Source organism: Chrysemys picta, chromosome 1, assembly GCF_011386835.1.
Source record: "Chrysemys picta bellii isolate R12L10 chromosome 1, ASM1138683v2, whole genome shotgun sequence".
Classification (NCBI taxonomy): domain Eukaryota; kingdom Metazoa; phylum Chordata; order Testudines; family Emydidae; genus Chrysemys; species Chrysemys picta.
This window is the reverse complement of record NC_088791.1, coordinates 338,435,986-338,461,316: the sequence shown is the minus strand read 5'-3', so window position 1 is coordinate 338,461,316 and position 25,331 is coordinate 338,435,986. Positions and strand designations below refer to the sequence as shown.

The 25,331-nt window shown below is 47.1% G+C and overlaps 2 protein-coding genes across 5 annotated transcripts in view; both read right to left on the bottom strand.

Moving 5' to 3' along the window:
* Nucleotides 1-13,043, bottom strand: part of INTS4 (integrator complex subunit 4) — a 52,830-nt gene extending 39,787 nt beyond the window's left edge. Inside the window, exons 1-5 of one of the 4 annotated variants that reach the window (XM_005290558.5) lie at nucleotides 12,815-13,043; nucleotides 12,154-12,345; nucleotides 5,704-5,821; nucleotides 4,412-4,518; nucleotides 1,354-1,539 (exon numbers count right to left, since the gene is read on the bottom strand). In XM_005290558.5, the coding sequence (XP_005290615.2) occupies nucleotides 1,354-1,539; nucleotides 4,412-4,518; nucleotides 5,704-5,821; nucleotides 12,154-12,345; nucleotides 12,815-12,868 (657 nt within the window). In that variant the 5' untranslated portion in view covers nucleotides 12,869-13,043. Of the gene's footprint in view, nucleotides 1-1,353; nucleotides 1,540-4,411; nucleotides 4,519-5,703; nucleotides 5,822-12,153; nucleotides 12,350-12,814 lie in introns of all 4 variants that reach the window. The other 3 variants (XM_005290559.5, XM_065596052.1, XM_005290561.5) reach the window with 3 other exon arrangements.
* Nucleotides 13,044-16,733: 3,690 nt separating this feature from the next.
* Nucleotides 16,734-24,799, bottom strand: KCTD14 (potassium channel tetramerization domain containing 14). The gene is made up of 2 exons (XM_005290562.4): nucleotides 24,006-24,799; nucleotides 16,734-19,810 (listed from the first exon to the last, which is right to left on the bottom strand). The coding sequence occupies exons 1-2, from the start codon at nucleotides 24,063-24,065 to the stop codon at nucleotides 19,139-19,141; spliced, it is 732 nt and encodes a 243-aa protein (XP_005290619.1). The 5' UTR covers nucleotides 24,066-24,799; the 3' UTR covers nucleotides 16,734-19,138.
* Between the last annotated feature and the right edge of the window lie 532 nt (nucleotides 24,800-25,331).

Genomic DNA, 25,331 nt, shown 5'->3' with positions numbered 1-25,331 from the left:
GATGCATTACCACATGGTTTTGAATCCCATAATAATTGCTTGCTATAGTAGTTGATTCTCTGCTACATTCAACCATTACATGACCTCTGCTGAATTAAATATTCTCATCTTATTATAATAAATAATTATCTAGACTTTGGTATAAAGTTTGTCTCCATCATACTTGGTTTTTACATTAGTGCTTCCAATAACACCATCTTTCTCCATTCTGAAGAGTTGTGCTTGACAACATGAATTCTCAATAAATTCTTGTCCTGAAAACATTCTCAACTACTGACCCAGCAAAGCTGTAGAAACTTCTCTAGCAACCACAGACAATTTCTACACAGAATACTGTAGCTGCATATGAGTTTCTGAAGTATAAACAGTAAGATAGAATTATATATGTTCCCTATACATGGGAAGACTATCTGGTAGGCTGTCATCTGAAAGAAAAGCATTTATCTTTTCTAGACGGGCCTCTGCAGATTACAATTTACAAATGAAGAAAAAATATTAAAACAGTAGCAAAATAGTCATGGGCAAGATTTTTTGGTGTCTCCAAAGAATGCCTTCTGGTCTCAAACCACAGAACGATGGAGGCTTTTGTGCTGTGATAGTAAATTGTCCTGGCAATAAGAGTCTAGGTTTGGACATTCAATTTAACCATAAAAAGTCACATGAACACATTAAAAAAAATATCCATAAAGAAAGTTATTAAAATACAACAGAAGTGGATGGAAAGAGCAGAGGGAGATCCCAACCAGACCCTACTGAAATCCTGTATTAAACTTCTGAAAAAGAGGCAGCATTTAACAGGTGTTAATTTGAATATCCTCCATCCCCACATGGAAACGGGTTTACCTTACTAGCAGTTGCTGGACACCCAGTTAACATGATTACTGAGCACTGCAGAAACACTATTTTTAAGCATAAACTTTCTCTTGGATTTTTCAAGTTACTGAAGTAGTAGTTCTTCCATCAGCAACCTTCTGACGCTATATCCCAACAAGCATTAGTTGGAGTGGTCAGTATTGACCATAACCAAAGCTAAAGCAAGGAAAGCATATTTATTGCTAATCAGAATGTGCCTGATTTTCTTATATATACACACACCAAAAAATCTGAAGTCACTAAAATGATAAACTTCCAAAATATATATTTATCCTCTACTAATCTATTGTACAAGAATCTGGATATTCCCCTCACACTAGTTCTAGGCCAATTTAATTGAAACTTGGGTAACTTTAATTCTCACATTTACCACAATGACTTAATAAATCACCTGTTTGAGGTTTTTCTGGCTCAATTTACAACCACTTACAAGTTTTCTTGAGTTACTCCTAATACATTTAAGTGTGCAGCAGCATTTACCATAGCTTTTATAGCTGCAGTCCTAACACGAGGGTCCTGGTCATTAAAGTGGTCCCCTATTATCTTCTGGACATCTTTGGTAGCCAGGCTTTCAGCTTCTTTTGGGGCACCTTTTTCCACAGATCCAAGATAGCCAATCAGCTGGAGGCACTTGTTTCTGACACCATGGGACGAGTCCGTCAGATACTGCGTAATGGAATAGAATAAGAAATGTTTTTCTTGGTATTTTATCCTTTTAAGCAGCAAACTCTTTCACATGAGATGAAGTCTTCCAAATATTTGTGTTTTGTTTTAAAGTTACCACAGTTTTCAGGGAAAAAAATCCAATAGTAGCTTTCCTTCAAATATTTGATACTTATTTTATTCTATACATTATCTATCCTACAGAATAACAATTTCATGAAGAAGTTTAATCAGAAATTTGACACACACATACATTACAGTTCTCTCCATAGAAAACTGCTTTTTTGGCAACCAATTAAAATAAGCTGTCTCCTGGGGCATTACTTTCAAAAACAGTTGCAGGTGTAATTTAGGCAAAACATTGCACATCCTAAGCAGCACACACAAAATGAGTAACTGCTCATGCAGCAAAGATATTTGGCACTTAGAACCATCCTCCCCATTTTACAGTTAAGTATCAAAGTTGGAATTCAAGAGTTCCTAGTTCCCAGTCTTGTGCTCATACCAAAACTGTCTCAGAGTTTATATGACTTCAGTACCTTCAAAGATACCCTTAAATTTAGTAGCCCTAACAAGGATTCCTGTCCCACAACAGATTGACACTGAAATCAATGAAACATACATATTAAATCCCTCCCAAAAAAGCATTTTAAAGATCTTTTAGTAGAATGCAATTTCTTCTTATATATTCTCCTCCTCTAACACTTTACTAGAGGATTGATCATAAACCAAGGATAAGCAGCATATTTTAAAATTAAATTTAAAGAAGGAGAGTGACTCACAGACTCAGATAATTTTTTCATTAAAATACCAAAAGGGAAATAGGTAATTATGGATAATTTATTAACTCACATGGCAACTCATTCTGTGATTTTTATTCAACGCGCTACTCCATGAATAGAATGTACTTTGGTTACAGACATAATTGTAGCAAATTCAGAATGGTCAAAAGGCTTATTGGTCAAATCAAACTTTAGAGTCGGTATATTTTCTCCCTTTAACAACAAGATTATTTTAGCTATAAACAGACACTGTTTTCTTGAGACGAGATGGGTGTGGTAATATTGTTTATTGGACCAACTTCTGCTGGTGAAAGAGACAAGCTTTCAAGCTTACACAGAGCTCTTTGTTTCTTTTATCTTTACTAGGGCTCTTATGTGAGACATGAGTGCTGAGGGAAAGAGGTAGCAGGTGTGGAAGTCAGATAACATTTACTGCACAAGCTTCAAAAATAATACCCCCTAAAGCAGAGGTGGGCAAACTACGGCCCATGGGCCCAGCCCCTGAGCTCCTGGCCCGGGAGGCTAGCCGCTGGCCTCTCCCCTACTGTCCCCTGTCCCCCGCAGCCTCAGCTCACTGCGCCACCAGCGCAATGCTCTGGGCAGCGGGGCTGCGAGCTCCTGGGGCAGCGCAGATGCAGAGCCCGGCCTGATCCAGCGCTCTGTGCTGCGCGGCTGCCTCCAGCAGGGCAGCACGGCTATCTGTCCTGGTGCAGCCGGGCCACCAGCCACTGGTGCTCCCGGCAACGTGGTAAGGGAGCAGGGAGGGTTTGGATAGAGGGCAGGGAAGTTCGGGGGGTAGTCAGGGGCTGGGGGTGTGAATAGGGGTGGGGGCGGTCAGAGGGCGGGGAACAGATGGGGTTGAACGGGGGCAGGGGTTCCGGGGGCAGTCAGGGAGAAGGGGTGGTTGGATGGGGCAGGGGTCCGAGGCGGGGGGGGGGGGGGGGCAGTCAGGAAGAAGAGGAGGGGTTGGATGGAGCGGTGGGTGGCAGTCACAGGTGGGGGTTCCAGGGGCGGTCAGGGGACCGGGAGAAGGGGTGGTTGAATGGGTGCAGGGGTTCCGGGGGGGCCGTCAAGAATGAGAGGGGGGGTTGGATGGGGCGGTGGGGGGCAGTTAGGGGTGGGGGGTCTGAGGGCAGTCAGGGAGAAGAGGTTGTTGGATGGGGCAGGAGTCCCAGGGGGCAGTCAGGAAGGGAGAGGGGGAGTTGGATGGGGCAGCGGGGGGCAGTTAGGGGCAGGGGGTCTGTGGGCAATCAGGGGACAGACAGCGGCGGGGGGGGGGGGTGGATGGGGCAGGAGTCCCGGGGGGGCCGTCAGGGGGAAAGAAGCAGGGGGGGTCGGATGGGGGGGCGGGTGGCCAGCCCACACCTGGCTGTTTGGGGAGGCACAACCTCCCCTAAACAGCCCTCCATACAATTTCTGAAACTTGATGCAGCTCTCAGGCCAAAAAGTTTGCCCGCCCCTGCCCTAAATGCTGCAAACTAATGTCAACTAACATTATCTATGAATTCTGAGCTTCATTTCCTTTGTCTTTTTAAATATAAAAGGCAACTGTGGTCTAGTGGATTGAGGACAGGCCTACAAATTAGGGAATCTGGATTTTCGTAGAACCATTGGGATGCTAGGTGAACTGCAGACAGGTAGAAAGACAATGTCCATATCCAAATTTAAGATAGTTCTATTCACCTGGCTTCTCCATGCACCAGTAATCCCATCAGGAAAACAGGAACAACTTTTAACCACATTTGCAAATCTGTACATGAACAAGTAAGTGGAGAGTATGAAAACTGATATGAATACGGATTTTAACAGGTAGGTCGTAGCTGCTATTTTGGGGCTGCAAGAATCTTATTAATTCAGTTTTAGAGATTTTGAGGGTTTCCGTGTACTGGACACTTTTTGTTATGTAGATTTTTTGCATTGCCAAACATAAAAATTCTGGTAACATCAATGATGCATATTTAAAATTTAGAGTGAAACTCTCTTCCCAGATACGTGCATGCAACTTCCTTTGATTTCAGCACAAGCTACAGGAGTACCTGGGAGCAGAATTTGGCCTTTAAAGCATATTTTCTTCATCAATAAGACTATCTTACCTTGCAGGCTACATCTAGCAGTCTCATTCTGACAGCTGGGTTCTCTGTGAGTTTCGTCCCAATCACCAACAGGGTATCCAGCAGCTGAGCAAGAACTTGGTGGGACTCTGTCAAACAAAACAGTGAACGGTTTCATATCTCTTCACTAATTTCATGAGCCTACAGAGATCTCACTGTCTACGTCGCAAGTAAACGGATATACCACTGTGCGTAGTACATAAATGATGTGCTCACGGGATGGAATTTCCAAAAGTGCCTAAATCCCACTGACTGGCAATTGAGAATGCCCTGAGAATGTCAGGATAGGATTTTCCACTGGTCATAAAAATAGAGAATAAGAGGGGGGAGGAAATAGTGTTCCCTCTGAACAATAATCCCCAATCGTATATTTAGGCTGTTTGTGTTCACGTAGGAGTCTTGCCACAGTCCTTAGATCTGTGGTCACCAACCCGTCGATCGCAACTGACTGGCTGATCCTGGAGCCTCTGCCAGTCAATCATGATCTTCGCCTGAGCCCTGCTGCGCCACCAAGCGGGAGCTGCCTATGGTAAGCGCCTCCCAGCCGAAGCCTGCATCTCGCACCCCCTCTTGTACCACAATCCCCTGCCCCAGCCCAGAGCTCCCTCCTGCACCAAACTCCCTCCCAGAGCCAACACCCCTCAACCCCTCCTTCACCCCACTCTGCCCCAGCCCAGAGCCCTCTCCTGCACCAAACTCCCTCCCAGAGCTTGCCCCCCACAACTCCTGTACCCCAACCTCAGCCAATGCACACCCCACAGTTGAGATTGTTACACTGATTTGTGACAATCCCTGAAGGATTCTGGATCTATAAACCACAAATGACACTAATAAAAAGTAAAACTCATGAAACATCCAGTGGATTCTATGAGATTAGGTGCAATGTGACCATATGACCCCTGCATCCAAACTCCTTCCCAGACCTTGCACCCCTCACTCCTGCATCCCAACCCCCTGCCCCAGGCTCAGCCCGGAGCCCCTTCCCACACTCCGAACCCCTTGGCCCCAGCTAAGAGCCTGCATCCCCTCCCGCACCCCAACCCCCTGCCCCAGCCCAGTGAAAGTGAGTGAGGGTGGGGGACAGCGAGCGATGGAGGAAGTGGGGAATGGAGTGAGCAGGGCGGGGCCTCAGGGAAGGGGCGGGGTAGATCCTGGGTTGATCTTAAATTCGAAAAGTGATCTTGTGCATAAAAAGGTTAGAGACCACTGCCTCAGATGTACAAAGTCTGGAGGATTCTGCCTTGATTTTAAATTAGATCTGAAGTGTGACTTACTCTCATTTTGAAGCGTGTTAATGGCATCATCCATAATGCAGTCTGGAGAAAATCCTGCCGTCTTCGATAACAAACCTAGCAAGGAAGCAATCTTCAGTCTCACAGAGGCATCGTTCTCCTAGGGATGAAAGGAATGATGGTCTCCTCTGCTCTATTTTCAGCTTAAAGATCATAAAATAGTGAAACACAGGCCAGGACCCACATACAGCACAAAATCATGGCTGTCAGGACTGGAGCCACCCCCTCACTGGCACTAATTACTGCAGCACAGCAATGCTAAATTTGATGGCATACTGAGATTCCCGTGGTAGCTCCCAGAACATTTCAAAAGAGTTCTTTCACTGAATATGAAATGAGTAATGCACGGACAGAAAGTATTCCCTGTTATTTTGATACTAAATTCAGATGGCTCAAATGATTTCAGTTTTACACTGTACCTTTTCAGTCTTCAGCATGCAGGAGAGTTTTCTATTGACAACATGAATGTATTGTAACAATTATTGATGGGAAAGATAGAGGGTTTTAGAAGGTGGGTAGAGGGAGTTGGGAGTTTTGGCACCCAGAATGTGTCAAAAAGTAGTCTGGGGTTTAGCACAAAGGAAGCACCTGAGGCTTTTAGCACTGGGGAGGATGTGTGTCTTGTGTCACTGCCTACAAACAAAGGAGAAAGCTGCCTCGCTGCATCCAAAGATAACAGTAAGTGTATTAGCTATGGATTTCTGCCAATTTACTCAATGGGGAAAGTTTCTGGTGATAATCACGTTGCCATCATTAGGCATCAGAATCAACATCCCATCTAAATGAGTAGGAGCAGTCCACATCTCTCAGAGTTACTGATTCAGGCTGTCTGCAGAGTTAGGAAGACAACTATGCATCAGGTCATACTTGGAAATGTTCCCTACCGTAAGGGTATAAGAGAAATCTAACTAAGGGCTAGTCTACACCGGCAACGCTTTAACATGGCTTGTATAGTCGCGGCAGAGCGCAGGGAGAGAGCTCTAAAAACCCACCTTCATGAGGGTCATAGCTACCACCTAGTGCGCTGTCTACACTGGCACTTTACAGCGCTGAAACTTGCTGTGCTCAGGGGGGTGTTTTTTCACACCCCGAGCGAGAAAGTTGCAGCGCTGGAAAGTGCCAGTGTAGACAAGCCCTTAGACTGTGGAGTCAAGATCTGTAAGAACTAGAGTTACATTATGTGGCCAAGCAATCATGGGACCCTGAATATCAGAACTGCAATAATATCACACATTAATGTAGGACATCCTATACCTTGGGAGAACGGTCCCACAGTCCCAGGTTGCACCCTGGGGATTCCGTCACAAATGGTTCACATGGTTTAATGTTCTGCCTGAAACAGTGGACAATGGCAGAGGCTTCAGAGACATCCAGTCCATAATGCAATATGCCAATGGAGAGCAATTCTTCATAATTCTAGCTGGAGAGCAACCTATGCCCTGAAGAATGATGACTTAGTGCTCTTGCAATATTACTCCTGGAGGAATTCTGCGCTACTGCGTGCATAATTAATGAGCCGTGCATATTTTTAATTTTTTACACAGAAAAAAAGCTTCCACCGAACTGTTGCTGCAGTTCCGCCTTTTGCCCACCAAGGGCACTGCGGCAAAAGAACGCAACAGCTCCCGGCCATCAAGGGAAGAGAAAGAGCCTGCAGAGCCGCTTTCGCGGAGCCTGTCACGCCAGGTCAGGAGACAGGGGCTATGGGGAGACAGACAGCGTGGGATGCTGGGTGGGGTCAGACAGGGTCTCATAAAGGCTAGTGGTGGAGGACAGACTGGGGCAGGGGATGAATGGAAATGGAGGCACAGGGCCACAGGAGGCAGGGGAGGTGCAGGGCCACATGGCGATGGGGGATGGGGTGCAGACCTATATCGGGACAGGGGAGTGGCTGGGTAGGGGCACAGAGACACATGGGGATAGGGGAGGGGGGTATAGAGCCACACAGTGGGAGGGGGTGCAAGGCCACACGGGGATGGGGGTGTCTGAGTGGGGGTGGAGGGACACATGGACAGGGGTGCAAGGACGCATGAACACATGGGGACAGGGGCGGATGTGCCCAACTGAATGGGAGAGGCTAGGGGTCAGCCAGGGTCTGCATGGGGGAAGATCTGGCAGGTAGTGAAGACATACTAAAAGATAAAATGTAAGAGAATATAGAAAAAAGCACGTTGAAATTAACAACCTATCTAGGTATTCATGAAGCTGTTACCACCTTGGTATGATTGCTAATGCTTTTGAGGACACTGTGGGAACAGGCTACCTCTCAGCCTGTGCACATGCACAAAAAGAGGGCAAGAAATAGTCTTCAACCAAGCATCTTGGAAAGGGAGTAATAGCAATTATAACAGGGAGCTCCCACATAATTTGATAAAACAGGATGGGGTTCACAAAATTAAATTCCAGAAGGATTGTTCTGAATTTCATACCTTCGCAGATACCAGGTTAGTTGGTTGAAAATGACCAAAGCAATTCCCCTTGTGACTTCATCAACAGGGGAAGTAATGATTACTTAAAAAGGGAACCATCCTGAGGATGTTCAGAAGCAAAGTTTCAGTTTGCTGTGCAGATCTATTATTCACACTGAGGTCTGGATGTATAGATTAGGGAGAGGACTATTACCTAGGTGCCAACAAAGTATACATCTTTTCATTATTCATTTATTAGTTAGCTGAGAGCTGCTGACATGCGTCAAACTGACAGCCTAGAGTCTGAACTAAAATGTCCACAGAGCAGGTACAGCGGGGCAACAGAGCAGCTTTACAAGCTTCCTGCACACTGCCCTGCTAGTATGACACAACCATGACCCTTGAGTCCCGCGAATCTGAGGATATCTGCAGACCATGTTTGCGGATGTATGCGTATCCAAATTTTACAGCTAGAGCCCTGCAAATCTGCGGATATCCACTTTATATCCGCGGACCATGTTTGCAGATCGGATGTGGCTACGAATTTTCTATCCGCGCAGGGCTCTACCCTTAGGGACCATCTGCAGAGATAACATACAGTAGACCCCCGTTTATCCGACCCTACATTATCTGGCTCTCCATATTAACCTAACAACCAGCGCACACAGGTCCAGAAGTGAGCGATCTCTCCTGTTGCCACTAGACGGCGCTGCAGCCTCACACTTTCCCATTCTCTGGATTATTCTAATTTTTGATTATCCAATATGGGCCCGGTCCCAATTAGATCAGATAAACAGGGTTCTGCTGTATTTCATCCTGCATGCCAACTTGCTTCTTGGCCTTTCTGCTGAAATTGCCAACCAGAATGCTAATTAACCACAAATCTGGGATTTTTTCCAGACTACTGTACTTCTTTCAGGAGTTTGATGTGTCTTGTGTACCTCAAGTTTCACTCACTTAAAACCACTTGATTAAAAAAATCAGACATAAAAATACAAGTGTCACAGTCACACTGTTACTGAAAAATTGCTTACTTTCTCACTTCTAATTATCATATAATTGTTAAAAAAAATCACAGTATAAATATTGTACTTATATTTCAGTGTATAGTACATAGAGCAGTATAAACAAGTCATTGTCTGTATGAAATTTTAGTTTGGACTGACTTCACTAGTGCTTATGTAGCCAGCTGTAAAATTAGGCAAATATCTAGATGAGCTGATGTACCCCGGAAGACCTCTGCGTACCCCTGGTTGAGAACCACTGGCTTAGACCACCAACTCTTTTCACATAGGACACCGAGCAGCCTACAGTAGCAGCAAACAGAAGAGTTTTACAAGGGAGTTCTCCAGGTGAAGGAGGAGCAACTACGTGAACCTCGGGGTGAGTTTGTTGTCTGTCTGTTTGTTGTTGTGTGCATGCTTGCTTGCTGTATGCCTGATTCATTGAAGTTTATAGTGGGGTGTGTTTGGGGGGCTGTGTGCTGAGCCTAGCTGCCTGCTAGGCCAAGCTGAGAGCTTCCTAACAAGGCTCTAGCCTGTCATCCTTTCATCCCTAATCCCTTTAGGATCCCCTGAAAAAGAAGTGGAGCTAACTCGGAGACCAGGGGTTTAAAAAGCCAGCTTATAAGTGATCAGAGGAGCTAGCCAACAGGAGGCTTTTGCAAGGGAGTTTAGAGAATGAGCAGGAGAGCCAAATACACCTAACAAACATTCTCTAAACTTAGGCCAATAACCACTCTCTCCCCACCCAACCCTCCCAAAAAAAACACACACACAAACCCCCCTGGCATCTGTACAAACAATGCAGCCAGAAGTCCAGTAACAGAGTGGGGGCTATCCAGTTTACTGCACTGAAAACAGCACGTATGAATATCTGCCTTGTGGGCAGGTGGCATGCATATGCATTTGGTGCAAGCAGCTCATGGCCCTCAGATACAAAGTACAGGGTCTTGAGACCAGAGTGGCTGAACTGGAGGAGCTAAAGGAGACAAAGAGGTATCTAGACAAGACTTTCCCGGACACAGTAGAGAGGTCCCACCCCCATTCAAACAACCTCTGGGCCACTGAGGAGGAGGAGGAGGAAAGTATCAAGGAAGGAGAACATTAAACTAGAGCAGACAGAAACAATCCCATAGTGGGAACCTTCCTTCTTCTAGATTAGGTCATGGCATCCTTGCACACTGAGGATAGCACTCTGGGGGAGGGGACCCCTGTTATTGGGAAGCGACAGGTAATAGTAATGGGGAGGATTTGATTATTAGAAATACCGATAGTTGGGTTGGTGATGACCGAAAGAACTGCATGGCAAATTGCCTGCCAGGTGTGAAGGCTGCGGACCTCTCGAGACATAGACAGACAGACTTATGTGCAGTGCTGGGGAGGAACCAGTAGTCGTGGTACATGTAGGTACCAATGGCATAGAGAAAGGTAGGTGAAAGGTCCTGGAGGCCAAATTTAGGCAGCTAGGTAATAGATTAAAGTCCAGAACCTCAATGGTAGAGTTCTCTGAAATGCTTCTAGTTACACACACAGGTCAGTTAGACAGGCAAAACTGAAGGGTCTCAATGTGTGGATGAGATGATGGTGTTTGGAGGAGGGATTCACATTTATTAGGAATGGGAAAACTTTTGGGAAAGGAAGAACCTATACAGGATAGATGGGCTCCACCTAAACCAAAACAGAACCAGATTGCTGGCATGTAAAATTAAAGAGGTAGTAATGCACTTTTCAAACCTAGGGCTGGGGGAAAGTCAACAGGTGCAGAGGAACCAAAGGTGAAAGTAACTTAAAGGACTTACTGGTACGCTGGAGTTCTGAGCAGGGGGCGTGGCCTCAGCCGGAAGAGGCGGGGCCTTTAAATACCCAGGCCCTTTAAATCAAGATTTAAAGGCCCCGGGGCTCCGGCTGCAACTGGGAGCCCTGGAGCCTTTAAATCACCACTGGAGCTCCCAGCTGCAGAGGCAGCTGAGAGCCCAGGGGCTCAGAGGCAATTTAAAGGGCCCGGGGCTCCCCGCAGCGGAGCCCCGGGTCCTTTACATTGCCACCCTGGGGAAGCCAGTCTGGTCCAGCACAGCGTACTGGCTCTTGCAGGTACGCCTTACCGTATCGTACCAGCTTACTTTCACCTCTGAGAGGAACACACAGTTTGGACAACCACATCCATTGGGGAGGATTAAAAGGGATACTCTATAATCTTAGTAAGAAGAAGAGGATAGAAGCTGATAAAGTACAGGTGGGAACCGAAGAGAAACAGTCAAATGAAAAAGAGTTCCATTCAATTACAGATTTTATAAGTGCTGGTATACAAAACACAAGAAGTTTAAACACTAAGGTGTGTGAACTTGAGTGCCAGGTATTAAATGAGGATATTGATATAACAGGCATCATAGAAACTTGGTGGACTGATGAAAATCAATGGGATACAGTAATACCAGAGTGCTCTGAAGTTCATCCACCTCCCTACACTTCAGATCCCAAGCAGCAACTTCAAAGCATTATCTATACAGTTATTTTATTAGCAGGAGCCCGGCTAACCCAAGTCTGTCAACCCAGCCTGGGGAAGTTCGCTCCAAAACCCCATGTACTCTTAGGGCTTGTCTATACTTACGCGCTAGTTCGGCGGCAGGCAATCGAACTTCTGGGTTCGATTTATCGTGTCTTGTCTGGACGCGATAAATCGAACCTAGAAGTGCTCCCCGTCGACTCCGGTAATCCTACTCGGCGCGAGGAGTACGCGGAGTCGACGGGGGAGCCTGCCTGCCGCGTCTGGACCGCGGTAAGTTCGAACTAAGGTACGTCGACTTCAGCTACGTTATTCACGTAGCTGAAGTTGCATACCTTAGTTCGAATTGGGGGGTTAGTGTAGACCAGGCCTTAGAAACTCCACATGCCATCACCAAACGCTTGAACCACACATCCCTCCAACCAGAACCATGTCAGGAAATATAACTGTACAAATGTGCTTCCATTTCCTGCTGCTGTAAGCGTCCTGCAGGTTGCTCCACGGAACCCTATTTCCCTACCTTGTAATAATGCTCCAGCAAGATTCTGACAACTCCTTCCACGCTTTCCGCCTCCACTGGCTTCCTGGCAAACTGAAGCAGGTACTGCAGGGCGTCTGCTGGCGAAGTGGCCTTACACAGATCTACGTGGAGCGCTGCCGATTTACTGGGCTTGGTCAGCCGCAGCTTCTTGGCGGAGATCTCTTCATGCTGCTGCCGCGGGGCAATGACACGGCGTGAGGCGGCACATCCCAACAGCGGGGAGCCCCAGCCCCTCCGTCACTGGATCAGCAGACCCACCGCTTGGGGCGGGCGGGCCCTGCCCCAGGGTCCCCTGAGCCCTCTGCCCTGGGGAGACCCCGCTCCGGAGGCGTCCCTCGGGCCCTCACGGGGGCACCCGCCACACCGAAGGGGTCCCCGGGGTGGCTGGCAGCTGCCCGACTCCCCTGTGCTGCCCTCCCAGCACTAGAGGTCCCAGAAGAGCAGCAGCCGCCTGAGGCCTCTCCCGGAGCCAGGGCTGGGGCTGGGAGGCCCTTCAGTGCTAGGCCTCAGGCTTCCAGCGGGCTTTCCTGCAACCCCAGGCCGCCCAGGCGTCGCCCTGCTCGGGCAGGGGCCGAGCCCCTCCCCCCGGGGGAGTCCCCTTCCCAAGCCTCCCCCTCGTGCTCCAGACTTCGCCCATTACCTGGACGACCTTAGTGAACTCCTCATACACCCGCTTCTTCAGGTGCGCCGCCATGCTGAGCCCCGCCACCGCCGCCGTTCGCCTTCGGCAGGGCGTGAGCCGCCTCAGCCACCGTACGGTACCGTACCCTCCTTCTCCTTCCCCCCGCACCCGGAAACGAAACCATGGAGATGCTGACGATGACGGGAAAAGAAACGGTCCTTCCTAGACACTGGGAGGTCTCCTCTCTATGGCCAGTGAATCCCAGGCGAGAGGGAGGCCTGGGCGGGGCTGGAGCTCCCACCCTGGCCTTGAGTCAATGGGTCAGGCTGTGGTGCAGATCGGGATCCCAGGCCAGAGTCTCAGCTGGGGTAGATCAGCAGAGCTCAGGGTCTGGCTCCACATTTTTAATTTCCTGAAAGATTTTTGTTTTAATTCATTGGGTCTTTTGTTACCACATAAAGAGATGTCTATGGTAGTGTTCGGGGTGGGGTGTGTGTGTCACTAACACATTTATTCCCCTCATGGTCCAAGAGGGGCCCGAATTGTTATGTCCTTCCAGGCATCGTGTGAGGACATTTCCTCGGGCTGTTGCCTGAGTGGGGTGACCCCATAGAGCAGTGTCCCCAAACTTTTGAGGGCCAGGAGTGAGGCTGCGGCTCCGGGGGCCGGGGCGCGGACAGGGGTAAGAGGGCTGGGGCTGCAGCTGGGGCCAGGGACGGAGCCGTGGTCTGGGACCAAGGCTGGGAGTGGGAGCAGGGCCAGGAGTGGAGCCGCAGCAGGGCCATGTTGGGAGCCAGCAGCCGGGCCCCCAGTCGTGTGCAGGGCCGTGCTGAGGCTGCGGACAGGGTCAGGCGGAGGGTTGGGAGCCAGGGCTGTGACGGGATGGGGTTGGAGCAGAGCTGGGGGCTGGGTGGCACTCCCTCCCCATCCCCTGTGGGCAATAGCCCAGCTGCCTCGCCACCCCCAACTGTTCCTCTGCTGCCCCCTACGGGCTTACACCTCACAGTTTGGAGATGTCTGACATAGAGCAGTAGTTCCCAAACTGGGTTCATGAAACGTTACAGGGGATTCTCGGGAACAAATTCCCTAATGGCGGATAGAGCTGTCCCTAGGCCCCCCTGGCAGCACGTGGCCAGCAGCCTGGAGCCCCTGAACTTCCAAGAGCTAAACAGATCAAAGCAAGAATATCTATTACACTGAAGAGATTTAAACTTCAAGACTCCTTATAAGAAATGGAAACGGAGGTGGATATTTTTTGCTATTTTTAAAATGAAATAAGCAGCTAGTATTGTTTTTAAAATTATTATGAAGAACAAGTTTAAGCTTTGTTGTAACGTGCGTTGTTTGCCTGGACTGCTCAAGACCTGAATGCTTGTGTAGGAGGAACTCTCTGAGTTGGCTTCTTAAATACTTTCATGCTGTTTCACATCTGATATTCCTTGATGAAAAATAGGTGCCGTGTTTTATAACAGGCTTATTCAAAGTGGTACAAGCTATGAAAGTGAGATCTTAGAAGAGTGTTGCCGTTTTCATAATGTAATAAAAATACTGTAATGATAAATAATTAATAATAAATAGTGTGTGATAAGCATGTCATAACAACAAATTTTATATTTCCAAGATCACTGCTTTTATCATTTATACTCAGGTAAAGGAGAAAATCCCTGGAAATATTCATTTTTAGGAGGGGGTTCGCGAGACTTGACATTTTAGTGAAAGGGGTTCACAAGTTGTTAAAGTTTGGGAACCACTGACATTGAGTCATAGATTCCAAGCCCAGAAAGGACCATTGTGATCATCTAATCTGACCTCCTGTGTAACACAGGGTGTAGGAGTTCCCACAAATAATTCCTGTTTGAATTGAGCAGATCTTTTAGAAAAACATCTAATCGTGATTTAAACTTTGCCACTGATGGAGGATTCACCACAACCTTTGATAAAGTATTCCAATTGTTTATTATGCTCACTATTAAAAATGAGGGTAGCCATATTTCAGAGGGGTAGCTGTGTTAGTCTGTATCAGCAAAAACAACAAAGAGTCCTTGTGGCACCTTAGAGACTAACAAATTTATTTGGGCATAAGCTTTTTTGGACTATAACCCACTTACTATTAAAAATGTAAGCTTTGTTTCCAGTCTGAATTTCTCTGTGGGAAGAGTATTTCAGTTCAATTTAATGATACAGAAGGGAAATTCATTCCTGTTACTGTTCTCAGTAACATGTTTTCATAAATACCTGCACATGTACTCTGAGAGTAGCCACAAGGTGGACTGAAAAATGTTAAAATATATAAAAGACTGTCTTGCTTTTTCTTTTTTTTCCAGGGGGAGGATAGCTCAGTGGTTTGAGCATTGGCCTGCTAAACCCAGGGTTGTGAGTTCAATCCTTGAGGGGGCCACTTAGGGATCTGGGGCAAAATCAGTACTTGGTCCTGCTAGTGAAGGCAGGGGGCTGGACTTGATGACCTTTCAAGGTCCCTTCCAGTTCTAGGAGATAGGATATCTCCAAAAGACTAGTTTTACTGATTTCTTTATGAAATATGACTTTCAAATTCTAGGATATCAGTCTATGAGATTTACTATTATACTGTGGCAGGAGAATTATCTTTAATTGTGTTTTGTGAGTATTTGATGTAGGTTAAGTAAATAAGGGTGAAACATATTTGCTTAAGTTGTCCTGGCCTTGCCCATCTGCCACGGTTCGAAAGCACTTAGACATACTTAACCATCTGGAGTTTACCCTTTTTCTTTTCCAAACGGAAAGATTTGAAGTTATATAAAAGTGACCCAAACTTTCCAGAAAAATTCTATCCTGGTATGAGATGTGGCATGCAAAATTTCACGGGGATGCATTTGGTTTTGCTGAAGTCAGGAGGAGGTGGAAAAAGCTTCCCATTGAAGTTTTGATATCTTTAACTATAGCCTTTTGTGAATACAAGAACTAAAAGGGAATCCAGACTTCAAGTCCCCTGCCTCCCAAAGAAATATGGCTCAGACCTTAGTTCTGGATCTGAGTATGGCTTCGGAACCCATTTCTCCCACAAAGTTTGGAGGTGTTCAGTTCTGAGAGGTTGATTCAGGCTCATCTCTCTCTTTCTTTGAAAAGATTAGATTCCTATACATTAATACAGACTATATCAGGCCAAAGTCATTCCTGTGTGAACCCACTGAAGTCAGTAGAGTTGCACCAGCGACATGTGAATTTGGCCCAATAATGTCTAGAAATAATTTCCCCCCCAAAAAAGTGGTTTTAATTCTGTGTTTGGGATGTGTTTTCCCCAAACCTGAGCTGTGTTTTAAGTTTGTAATCAGACCCCAAACTGGGTATGTTTCATGTGCTTTTGGGTTTGGTTTGCAAACATTTTACATAGCACTGAGCTAGAACCAGAACCGGTGAAGGGTTGAGTGCCCTCAACTCCCATTGTCTACAGTGGGAGTTGAAGGAGGGTGGTACATCTCAGCATCAGGTTCTTTGACCATTGAAGTCAATCAAGGGAGGCTGTTATTTCAATGGGCATTGGACTAGGCCTTGTACGGAACTCCCCGAGAACTAAATGCACAAGGCAAAGCATAGTGGATCAGGGCGGAAATTTTCAAAAGCGACCAGTGATAGTGGGTGCTCAGCACTTTCTGAGAACCAGGCCCCGTTAAGTGATTTTGGGCACACAAAATCGTTAGTCACTTTTTAAAATGTTGCCCACGTCTTCAAAATTGTAGGGGGTTGAAGCTTCTCACACTTACACCAGTTTTACACAGTGTAACTGCACTGACTTACGTGAATTCAGTCCTGATTTACACCACCGGAAGAACAATAACCAGAATGTAGGCATTTTATACTCCACTTTATGAAGATAGATTCTAACCCAGTAGTGTATAAGGAAAGCTTTGTGGTTTTTTAAGAGGATAATAAAGAAGGTAGATTTATACTATGCAAAAAGGCTTTTAAAAGTGTATTTATTTAGTATCCCAAAACACATATTGTCCTTTATAGGAGGCAACCCATATTTCAAGTGTAAAAGTAAACGTAACCATGATCTAGAATAACCAATATGATTTTCAGATATCCTGGGGGTAGCAAATAATTTAAAATCATCAGCTGTCTTGAGTATAAAAATAAATAAAAATAAATTTGTGAATATTAAGGTTTTAAAAAACAATAGAGGACCCAATGCAGCACCCCCTACTCAGGCAACATTTTCACTGAAGTCAAAGGGAGTTTTGCTTTAGTAGAGACTGTAGGAACTGGGCTGTAGTTTGTACTATTGGAAGTACCTTATGGGACTCCTCCATCTAATAATCATCATGGGGTTTCATTATGTCTCCTGATGCACATATTCATTTGTAGCACTCAAAGAGATGTAACTGATGGCACAAAAAATAGCTAAACACTGCTGCATTAACAAGTTGAACACATTCAACTTAAACTGGAAAACCTTTGGGGCCAACACCATCTTTTTGTTCTGTGTTTGTACAACACCTAGCTCAATGGGGACCTGGTTCATGACTGGGGCTCCTAGTGCTACCGCAATACAAATAATCAATAATAATAATATTTGATAGAGAGTGGGCTGCCAACCTGGGCATTGACACCCTTTTTCTTTACCGCTAGAGGAGAGGTAGGGGTCCTTAAATCTTATCGGTTTTAACACAAGGTCCTGGTGTTAAAGAACCACTGTGCTAGAGCATTGGTTTTCTCAGCAGAGAGCCAAATTTTGCCTTGGCATGAGCAAGCACAGCTCCCAGTGGGTGCAGTGGCAGCTCATGGATAGAGGTGTCATGGCACTGCCCCACCCCCACCAAAGGCTTCAGAGCGCTCTGCAGTCACTGCAGCCTGTGGCTTGGGCAGTGAATCCAGCACCACAAACCCCACTCAAAATCCCCACCGCTTGCTTCCTCTCAGATCTTGACTGCACAGTCTGTAGGGGAGGAGAAGCGGCAGGAGGAACTGACAAGGAGCTGTGGGAGGCCCCGGGGAATCAAGAAGAAAGGCAAGAGGCTCAGGAGAAGAGCCACTCTGCTGAGTGGGTAAATCTGTCAGTCACTCCTGGCCTAGGAGGTGAAGAATCCTCAGGGGCTTGGGACTAATGGGGAACAGGGGCTGGGGGAGTAAGGAGAAATTCAGGTGAAGGGAGGGGGGAGGAGGGAGACTTCAGAGGCCAGGGTTAAGCAAGGTGGGAATGAGGGGGAAGAGAAGAGCACCCAGAGTTCTGGGACTGGGGGGGGGGTAGGGCATTGTGGTGTGCAGGAGCCCTGGGGGTTTCTGCTATGCCCCACTTGCCCCACAGTTCACCAGCTGCCCCTGAGTTGCATGTGCTCATATAACTCCTACAACTGAAGCCATATCATTGATCATGCACAGCTGTAGCGGAGAGACCAGTGAGTATGTCTGCACTTGCAGCTTGAGCCGTGTGATTCCCTCCTCAAGGAGTCATACCTGCGTGAACTCCCGCTGAGCTAGTCCACTAAAAATAGAATGTAGCCGCAGCAGAGCGAGCTGCGTGATGGGTTAGGCACCCTGAGTATATTTCTTAGGATCTCAGAGGGGTATGTCCTCAGGGCGGTTAGCCCCTCCTGCCACTCTCACTACATTGTACTTTGAGCATGCTAGTTCAATCAGACCTAGCATGGGTATGTCTCCTCGAGCTGGGAATCACACACCCCATCCCTAGCTCCAAGAGCAGAAGTACCCTTCAGAGTTAAGCTATATTCAGACTGAGGACTTGGTGTACTCACATATTTATTCTCTCTCAATGACGCTTCCAGACCTAATTTGCTGCTTTACAAAGATGATTTTCCCCCAGTACTGCAAACACGACCAGAGATCTAGAAGCCAAGCCAAGTTCTTTTTGCCTATTATCGTATATGTGTAGCAACAGTAAAAATTCTGTACCAGATCCTCCAACTACTTTGTATTACCCTGACAGCTGTTTCTGGCTGTAAATCTGGTTAACTCAGTCCCAGGACGATTGCCCCAGAGCTGGTGTAGAGGCAACACTACCCCCAGCCCTGGCTGCTTGCACAGAATGAGATCAGAGTAAAGAGGATGAGGCCAGAGCACCCTCTATTGCTCTGGTCCCGACTGTGGTTTCAGCCCCTTGGGTCAGTTAGCAATCAGCCTAAGGCTGCTCTTATTTACACAGGCCTGTACATGATCGGCTCAGCTTTGGAATAGCATGGGGGTGGGGAGGCTTTACACCCCCACTGCACACACATCTCAACTTGTGAGGTGTGCAGTTTGGCCAGATCCCAGAATCTGATCTCTGAGAGATTCTCTGTATTAAAACAACAGAAGTCTATTTATTTTAATAGCCGTTTAAAAATCACTGCCAAGAGTTCCCTTTTGCTACCACCAGGTGAACAGAAATTTGTAGAAGAAGTCGTAGGATTTGAACCGGAAGCCTTTCTCTGTGACATGGGGCTGGAAGGAAATCTTGTATCCTTTGACTTCAATGTCCATTTTAATGCAATCCAAAAGGTCAGAAATGCTCGGAGTCGCCTTCCAGGGGCCAAACTTCACCACCGATTTCTTATCCATGTCCAAGTTATTCAGGGAGTCGTGACACTTGACCGCATCCTCCTCGGTCCTGACCACACACACGATGACACTGGACTGGCGGGATGCTACCGCCTCCGCCCTGGCGATGCGAATCATCAGCTCAATGTTCTCGCTGTAGTTGGGCACGCGGGCCAGAAACTGCTTCCTTGCCACCACCTCCCCAAAAATCTGAGGGGAGTCCTCCAGCTGCTTGACCAGAGGCTCGATGTCATAGAACAATGCCTCTTTATACACGTCCTGGATGCACTGGGTGGGCACCTGGTTACTGCGGAGGTATTCCAAGATGTACTTAAAATAGGTGCCTGGCCTGTCAATGAAGAACCTCCCCTCTGTGTCTGTCCTGAGCTTGGGCTGGCCAGTAAACATGTCTGCCAGCTTGGAGCCAGGGTGTTTCTTCAGGGTGCTTAGCGTTGTTGTGTACACCTCCCCGCCAATGTTTAACTCCACGATCGGTGACAGCTGCAGTCACAGGGTGAAAATATCACACTCATTACATGTCAGAGCAGTGGGAAATTGGAATTAACTGTCACTGCCCCCTACTGGATGGAATCAGAACGGCTCACCTCTGCATCTGAGTTCATATCCTGCTAATAGCTAACCAAGAGTCTGTCTAAGATACTTACATGATTCCCATTGCCATAATATCTAAGCACCTCACACTGTGTAATGGATTTCTCCAGACAACACCCCTGTGAGGTAGGTGTGATGGTGTGCCCCATAAGGCTTCATGGGAATATGCTTATGAATGTATATATGATATAACTGGAATATGTTTTATGCTACATATGCCATGTAATATACCTATGTAAAGGTTATGATCTACTGAATACATTCCTCCTATTTGATGCGTGCATCATTTTTGTACTTGAAGTTAGGAATATTGGCTGAATACTTGCTTGATAGCCTTAGTAAAGCATTTGGTCAGCTTCTTGAGAAAGGAATGTGCAAATTAAGTGCCCAGTCAAGAACCACTTAAGCCAACAATGAACTTGAAGATGCCAATCCACATTGGAGCTGTCCCGGGTATGTGGCTTGGGTGGTAAGAAACTCAGTCATGCATGAACATGTGACTTGCCCATGTGACTCCAAAACTCCATTTTGGAGCTGGACTTTGCATATGAGAGAGGAGGGGGTCTCCACCCACAAGAGAAAGTCTACTTAAACCCCTGGGAGACCCCTCCATTTTGTCTTCAGCTGGCTAAAGAGATAGCCTGTCCACCCCTAAGGATACCTGAAAGAAACTGGAACAAAGGACAGTAACTACAGGGGGTGTGACTGATTGCTGGACCCAGACTAGAAGGAGACTAGTCTGTAAAAGGAAGCTTACTGGAAGTGGTGAGGTTTTATCTGTATTCAGTTGTCTTAGACATAGACTTGCATGTTCTATTTTATTTTATTTGGTAATTCACTTTGTTCTGTCTGTTACTACTTGGAACCATTTAAATCCTACTTTCTGTATGTAATAAAATCATTTTTTACTTATTAATTAACCCAGAGTACGCATTAATACCTGGGGGTGGGGCAAACAGCTGTGCATATCTTTCTATCAGTGTTATAGAGGGCGAACAATTTATGAGTTTACCCTGTAAAAGCTTTATACAGGGTCAGACGGATTTATTTGGGGTTTAGACCCCATTGGGAGTTGGGCATCTGAGTGGTAAAGACAGGAACACTTTGGTAAGCTGCTTTCAGGCAAACCTGCAGCTTTGGGGCACGTGGTTCAGACCCTGGGTCTGTGTCAGAGCAGATGGGCGTATCTGGCTCAGCAAGACAGGGTGCTGGAGTCCTGAGCTGGCAGGGAAGGCAGGGGCAGAAGTAGTCTTGGCACATCAGTTGGTAGTTCCCAAGGGGGTTTCTGTGATCCAACCCATCACAGTAGGGAAGTGCCACTTTCCTCATTTTAGAGTTAGGAAGCTGAGGCACAGAGAGACTAAGTGACTTGGCCAAGGTCGCACAGGGACTTGAACTTGGATTTCAGGTGAGAGCCCTAACTGCTGGACCATCCTGCCTCTTTGCATTCCCCGTCAGCTCACATAACAGAGGGCTATGACTTGGTAATAGGAAGTGTTGAGGTCTCTCCCTGCTATTGTGAAGCATCAGGGAGGTGATAGCAACAAGCATGAGGACAACCAAGGATTTGTTACAGTATTAATAGCTAAAGTTTTATTTTCCTCTCCCCTTGATTTGGGTTTTCCCTTAAGAGTTGGGACAAGAGCTGTGTGTAATTTTAGTAACAAAACCCCAAATTAGTTTGACCTATTTTGGGGCATTGTTATAAATCCAAAAGCTGGACCAGATTAGCTGATCACGCACCACGCAGCCATTTCTGGGGTAGAAGATAACAGTGAAGCTGTTTATCAGGGCACCCTAAAACTTTCCCATAGCATTTAGGCCATGAAGTGAAGAAAAATACGGCAACCTAAAACTACAGGGGAATTTACTCAGATTTGAATTCCTGCAGGCCATAATGTCACCACTTCTGTGAAAAATGCCTTGGGATCTTTGAATGCCCAGAGAGGTCACAATTTTAGTTTTACTTCTGATGGCTCCTCCAGCAGCACAATACCCCCAGTGCTGATTGATGAAGTGACACCTCACCCCTTTCTGCATAGCCACTTTATTTAGTGCTCAGTTAGGGTTACCAAATGTCCGGTTTTTCCCGGACATGTCCGGCTTTTTGGTAATCAAACCCCCGTTCGGGGGGAATTGCCAAAAAGCCGAACATGTCCGGGAAAAATACCGGCCGGGCACTTCCCCTCCCAGGCTCCAGCTGCTCTGCTCCTCCCCTGACTCTTCGGCTCTGTTTAAGAGCCGAGCTGCCTGAGCGCTCCGGCTTCGGGCAGCCCCCTTGCCTCCGGACCCCGAGCCGCTGGCGGGGCGCTTCCCCTCCCGGGCTCCAGCTGCGCTGGGGAAGCGCCGGCCGGGGGCACAGGGTCTGGAGGCTGCCCGGCAAACCGTGAAGCCGGTAGCACTCAGGCAGCCCTTTTTGCGCGGCTGGGAGGGAGGAGGGGGAGTTAGGGCAGGGACTTTGGGGAAGGGGCGGGGAAGGGGCAGAATTGGGGCGGGGCCGGGGCTCGTGGAGTGTCCTCTTTTTTTATTTTTTAAATATGGTAACCCTAGTTCAGTGCAGCAAAATGTGTGTGTGGGGGGGGGGAGATGGTTTTCTTGTTTATTTAAAAGGGACGAAGCAGGTTTGTGTTCTCTAAAACAATTACACCTGGAATGCAAGTCACATGCATTATACTGCTACGACCACACCTAGCCACTCATCTGCTCTTTTTCATGCACACAGGGCTTGATCATGCAAGGATCAACTCCCTCAGAACTCATCACAAGATTAAAATTCTTTGCTAGGTCAGGTTCTGGGTGCTCAGAATTGAGCCTGTATCCAGAAAATGTAGGGGGAACATGAAGGTTACATATAAGCTTCGGTCCAAAGGAACAGTGAAATAAAAAGGGCCTGATTCTCCATTGCCCTGCACCTTGCACAGTCACTTACACCAAAGCAAAATGGGTGTACAATGGTGTCATTCACAGGGGGAAGCATTTCACACCCACCTGACAGAGGCGTAAATGACTGCAGCAGGTGCAGAGAAAAGGAGACCAAGGCCCAGCAATATTTATATAGTGGAACCTCACTCCATGTTTTTACACTAGCCCACAAACCCAGTAAGTCCACCTGAAAACTAGCAATTTCACCCCACTTCCCAGCAAAGATCAAACAGCAGGGCTGGGAAGTAAGGTCTTATACTCCTGAGCCTTCGTTCCTTTTACAGAAACTTTTACAAAGGGTTGTCGTCAATGACTAACAGCAAACTACTCTGTCAAATGAAATTAACATGTTTTACATTCACTAGTGCAGCTTTCTTAACAATTTTACCATCTTTATTTGGTTATTCACTAATTAGTAACCCTTAGTAATGTGGCCTAGTGGTGACAGCATTGGCTTTGGACTCAGGAGACCTAGGTTGTCGTCCTGGCTCTGCCACTGGCCTTGTACAAGTCACGTCCCAGCTCTTTGCCTCAGTTGCCCAATCTATAAAATGGGGATTATGATACTGACTTTCTTTGTCAAGCACTTTGAAATCTCCTGATGACAACGGTTATATAACAGCTGGGTATTATTATTGGTGACTCTCACTAAGGGCTGGTCTACACTTAGTGGCAGCTATGCCACTGTAGCACTTCAGTGAAGACGCTACCTACACTGTGGTAGGTACTCTGTCTCCCCAAGAGTCCTGCTGACTTAGTGCTGTCCACACCGGGGGTTAGGTCGATTCAACTGTGTTGCTCAGGGATTTGGATTTTTCATACCCTGAACGACATAGTTATACCAACCTAATTTCCTAGTGTAGACCTGACCTAGGTGTCCTTAACATTAGCATGAATTAGCGAACCTGCTATGCTAGTCTGGTGTCGATGTTCTGCAAATCTAAAATGCTAGGATAACTTTGTTGCAATTGTCAAGTATATAACACCCCACCGAGCAAGCAAAGTTTGGGTCTTTTTTTTTTTTTTAATTTTCCAACAAAAACAAGTTAAACCCTTCAGTTCAGGAGCAGAAATCACTGCCTAGTGCAGGCTGTGTCATTGCCAGAACTCTTGTGTCTAAGCTGAGACCCCCACCAGACAGAACATTGCCAGGCCCCCTCACCGTTTGTAGGCTGCTCGTGACTTGTTTCCCAAGGGATCGGTGCTCTGATGAAATGCTCATCTCCCCCAGGCCTGCAGGCAAAGGAAGGGAGCGGGAGGCTCAGAGGTACAAGAGGAACTTGCTGCTTGGCCCTCAGAACAGGGCTTCTCTCTGACGCTCTCCTGGCTTCTGCCAAGGGGTACAGGATAGCTCCAGGCTCCCCGCTCTAATTCTCCCTCCGCTTCTGTGCAGTGGCTCAGGTCTGTTCTCGGCTCCTGTATGTGACTCCAGTCCAGCCACTGTCTGAACGGCGCAAGTTTGCTCAGGTGCTGCTGTGCCAAAGCTTACAGGTGTGACAGAGCGGAGGGCTGAGCCTGTAAGCGGAAGTGTGTATTCATCAGTCCTCTGGCAAGTAGCGCACAACACCTTGTGAGGGGCAGGGTGGACCTGGGCTGGGTGCCCAGTGCATCCGCCTGTGATACCAGTGCAGTGACTAAACCCCAGATAATCCCTCCCAATGCACAGAGCCTGTCCGGGAGCACTGCCATGTGTGACGACTGTCTGGCTGAACTGGTTACACCCTGCTGTCCCAGCCCTTCGGCCTCCTCGCTCTGTTTAAAGACACAGTCCGTGGGTTAGTCTGAACCATACATCCCATAGCTCACATGCGCTCTGGCCAACATGTTAAGACTCGGATGTCCATACGTGGCTGTGTTTCCTGGGGTGCTCAGACATTCATTAATTGGTGCAGGTAAAATAAGACCAGAGCAGAAGCTCAACTCACCCCTGAACCGTTTTTGAGAGTTCACAAATGTTTGGTTAACATTCCCGCCTCACCCCGTTTTTGATACACCTGGATTCACCTGGGATCAAAGGTGGAAAGTACCAGAAATTCCTTGGTTGTGGTATTGCCAGCCTAGCTGGAGTCAGGCAGCACCAGAAAACTCGTGGGGGGAGGGGATCTATGCTAATGAGATTTCCAGCCCAATTTTTAAACCACAGAGGTTCAAAGAAGAGTGAATATAAACAGGAACTCCAAAGGAGATAGGGTGACCAGATGTCCTGCTGTTATCGGGATTGACCTACTATTAGGGGCTTTGTCTTATATATGCAACTATTCCCCCTCTATCTTGCGGGGGGGATGGGGGGGAAAGTATCCCAATTATTCCCACTTGCTATCTGGTCACCCTAAAAGGAGGGAGAGTGCTGAATCCAAGACCTGACCCAAAAACGTTGCTGAAATTCAGATCCATAGCAGAATCTTGCAGTACGGTCTCATCTCTGCTCCAGATTTTTTGAGGTGTTCCTGTTACGCCGGAGGCCAGTATGTCCTTTCCCTAGTCTGTC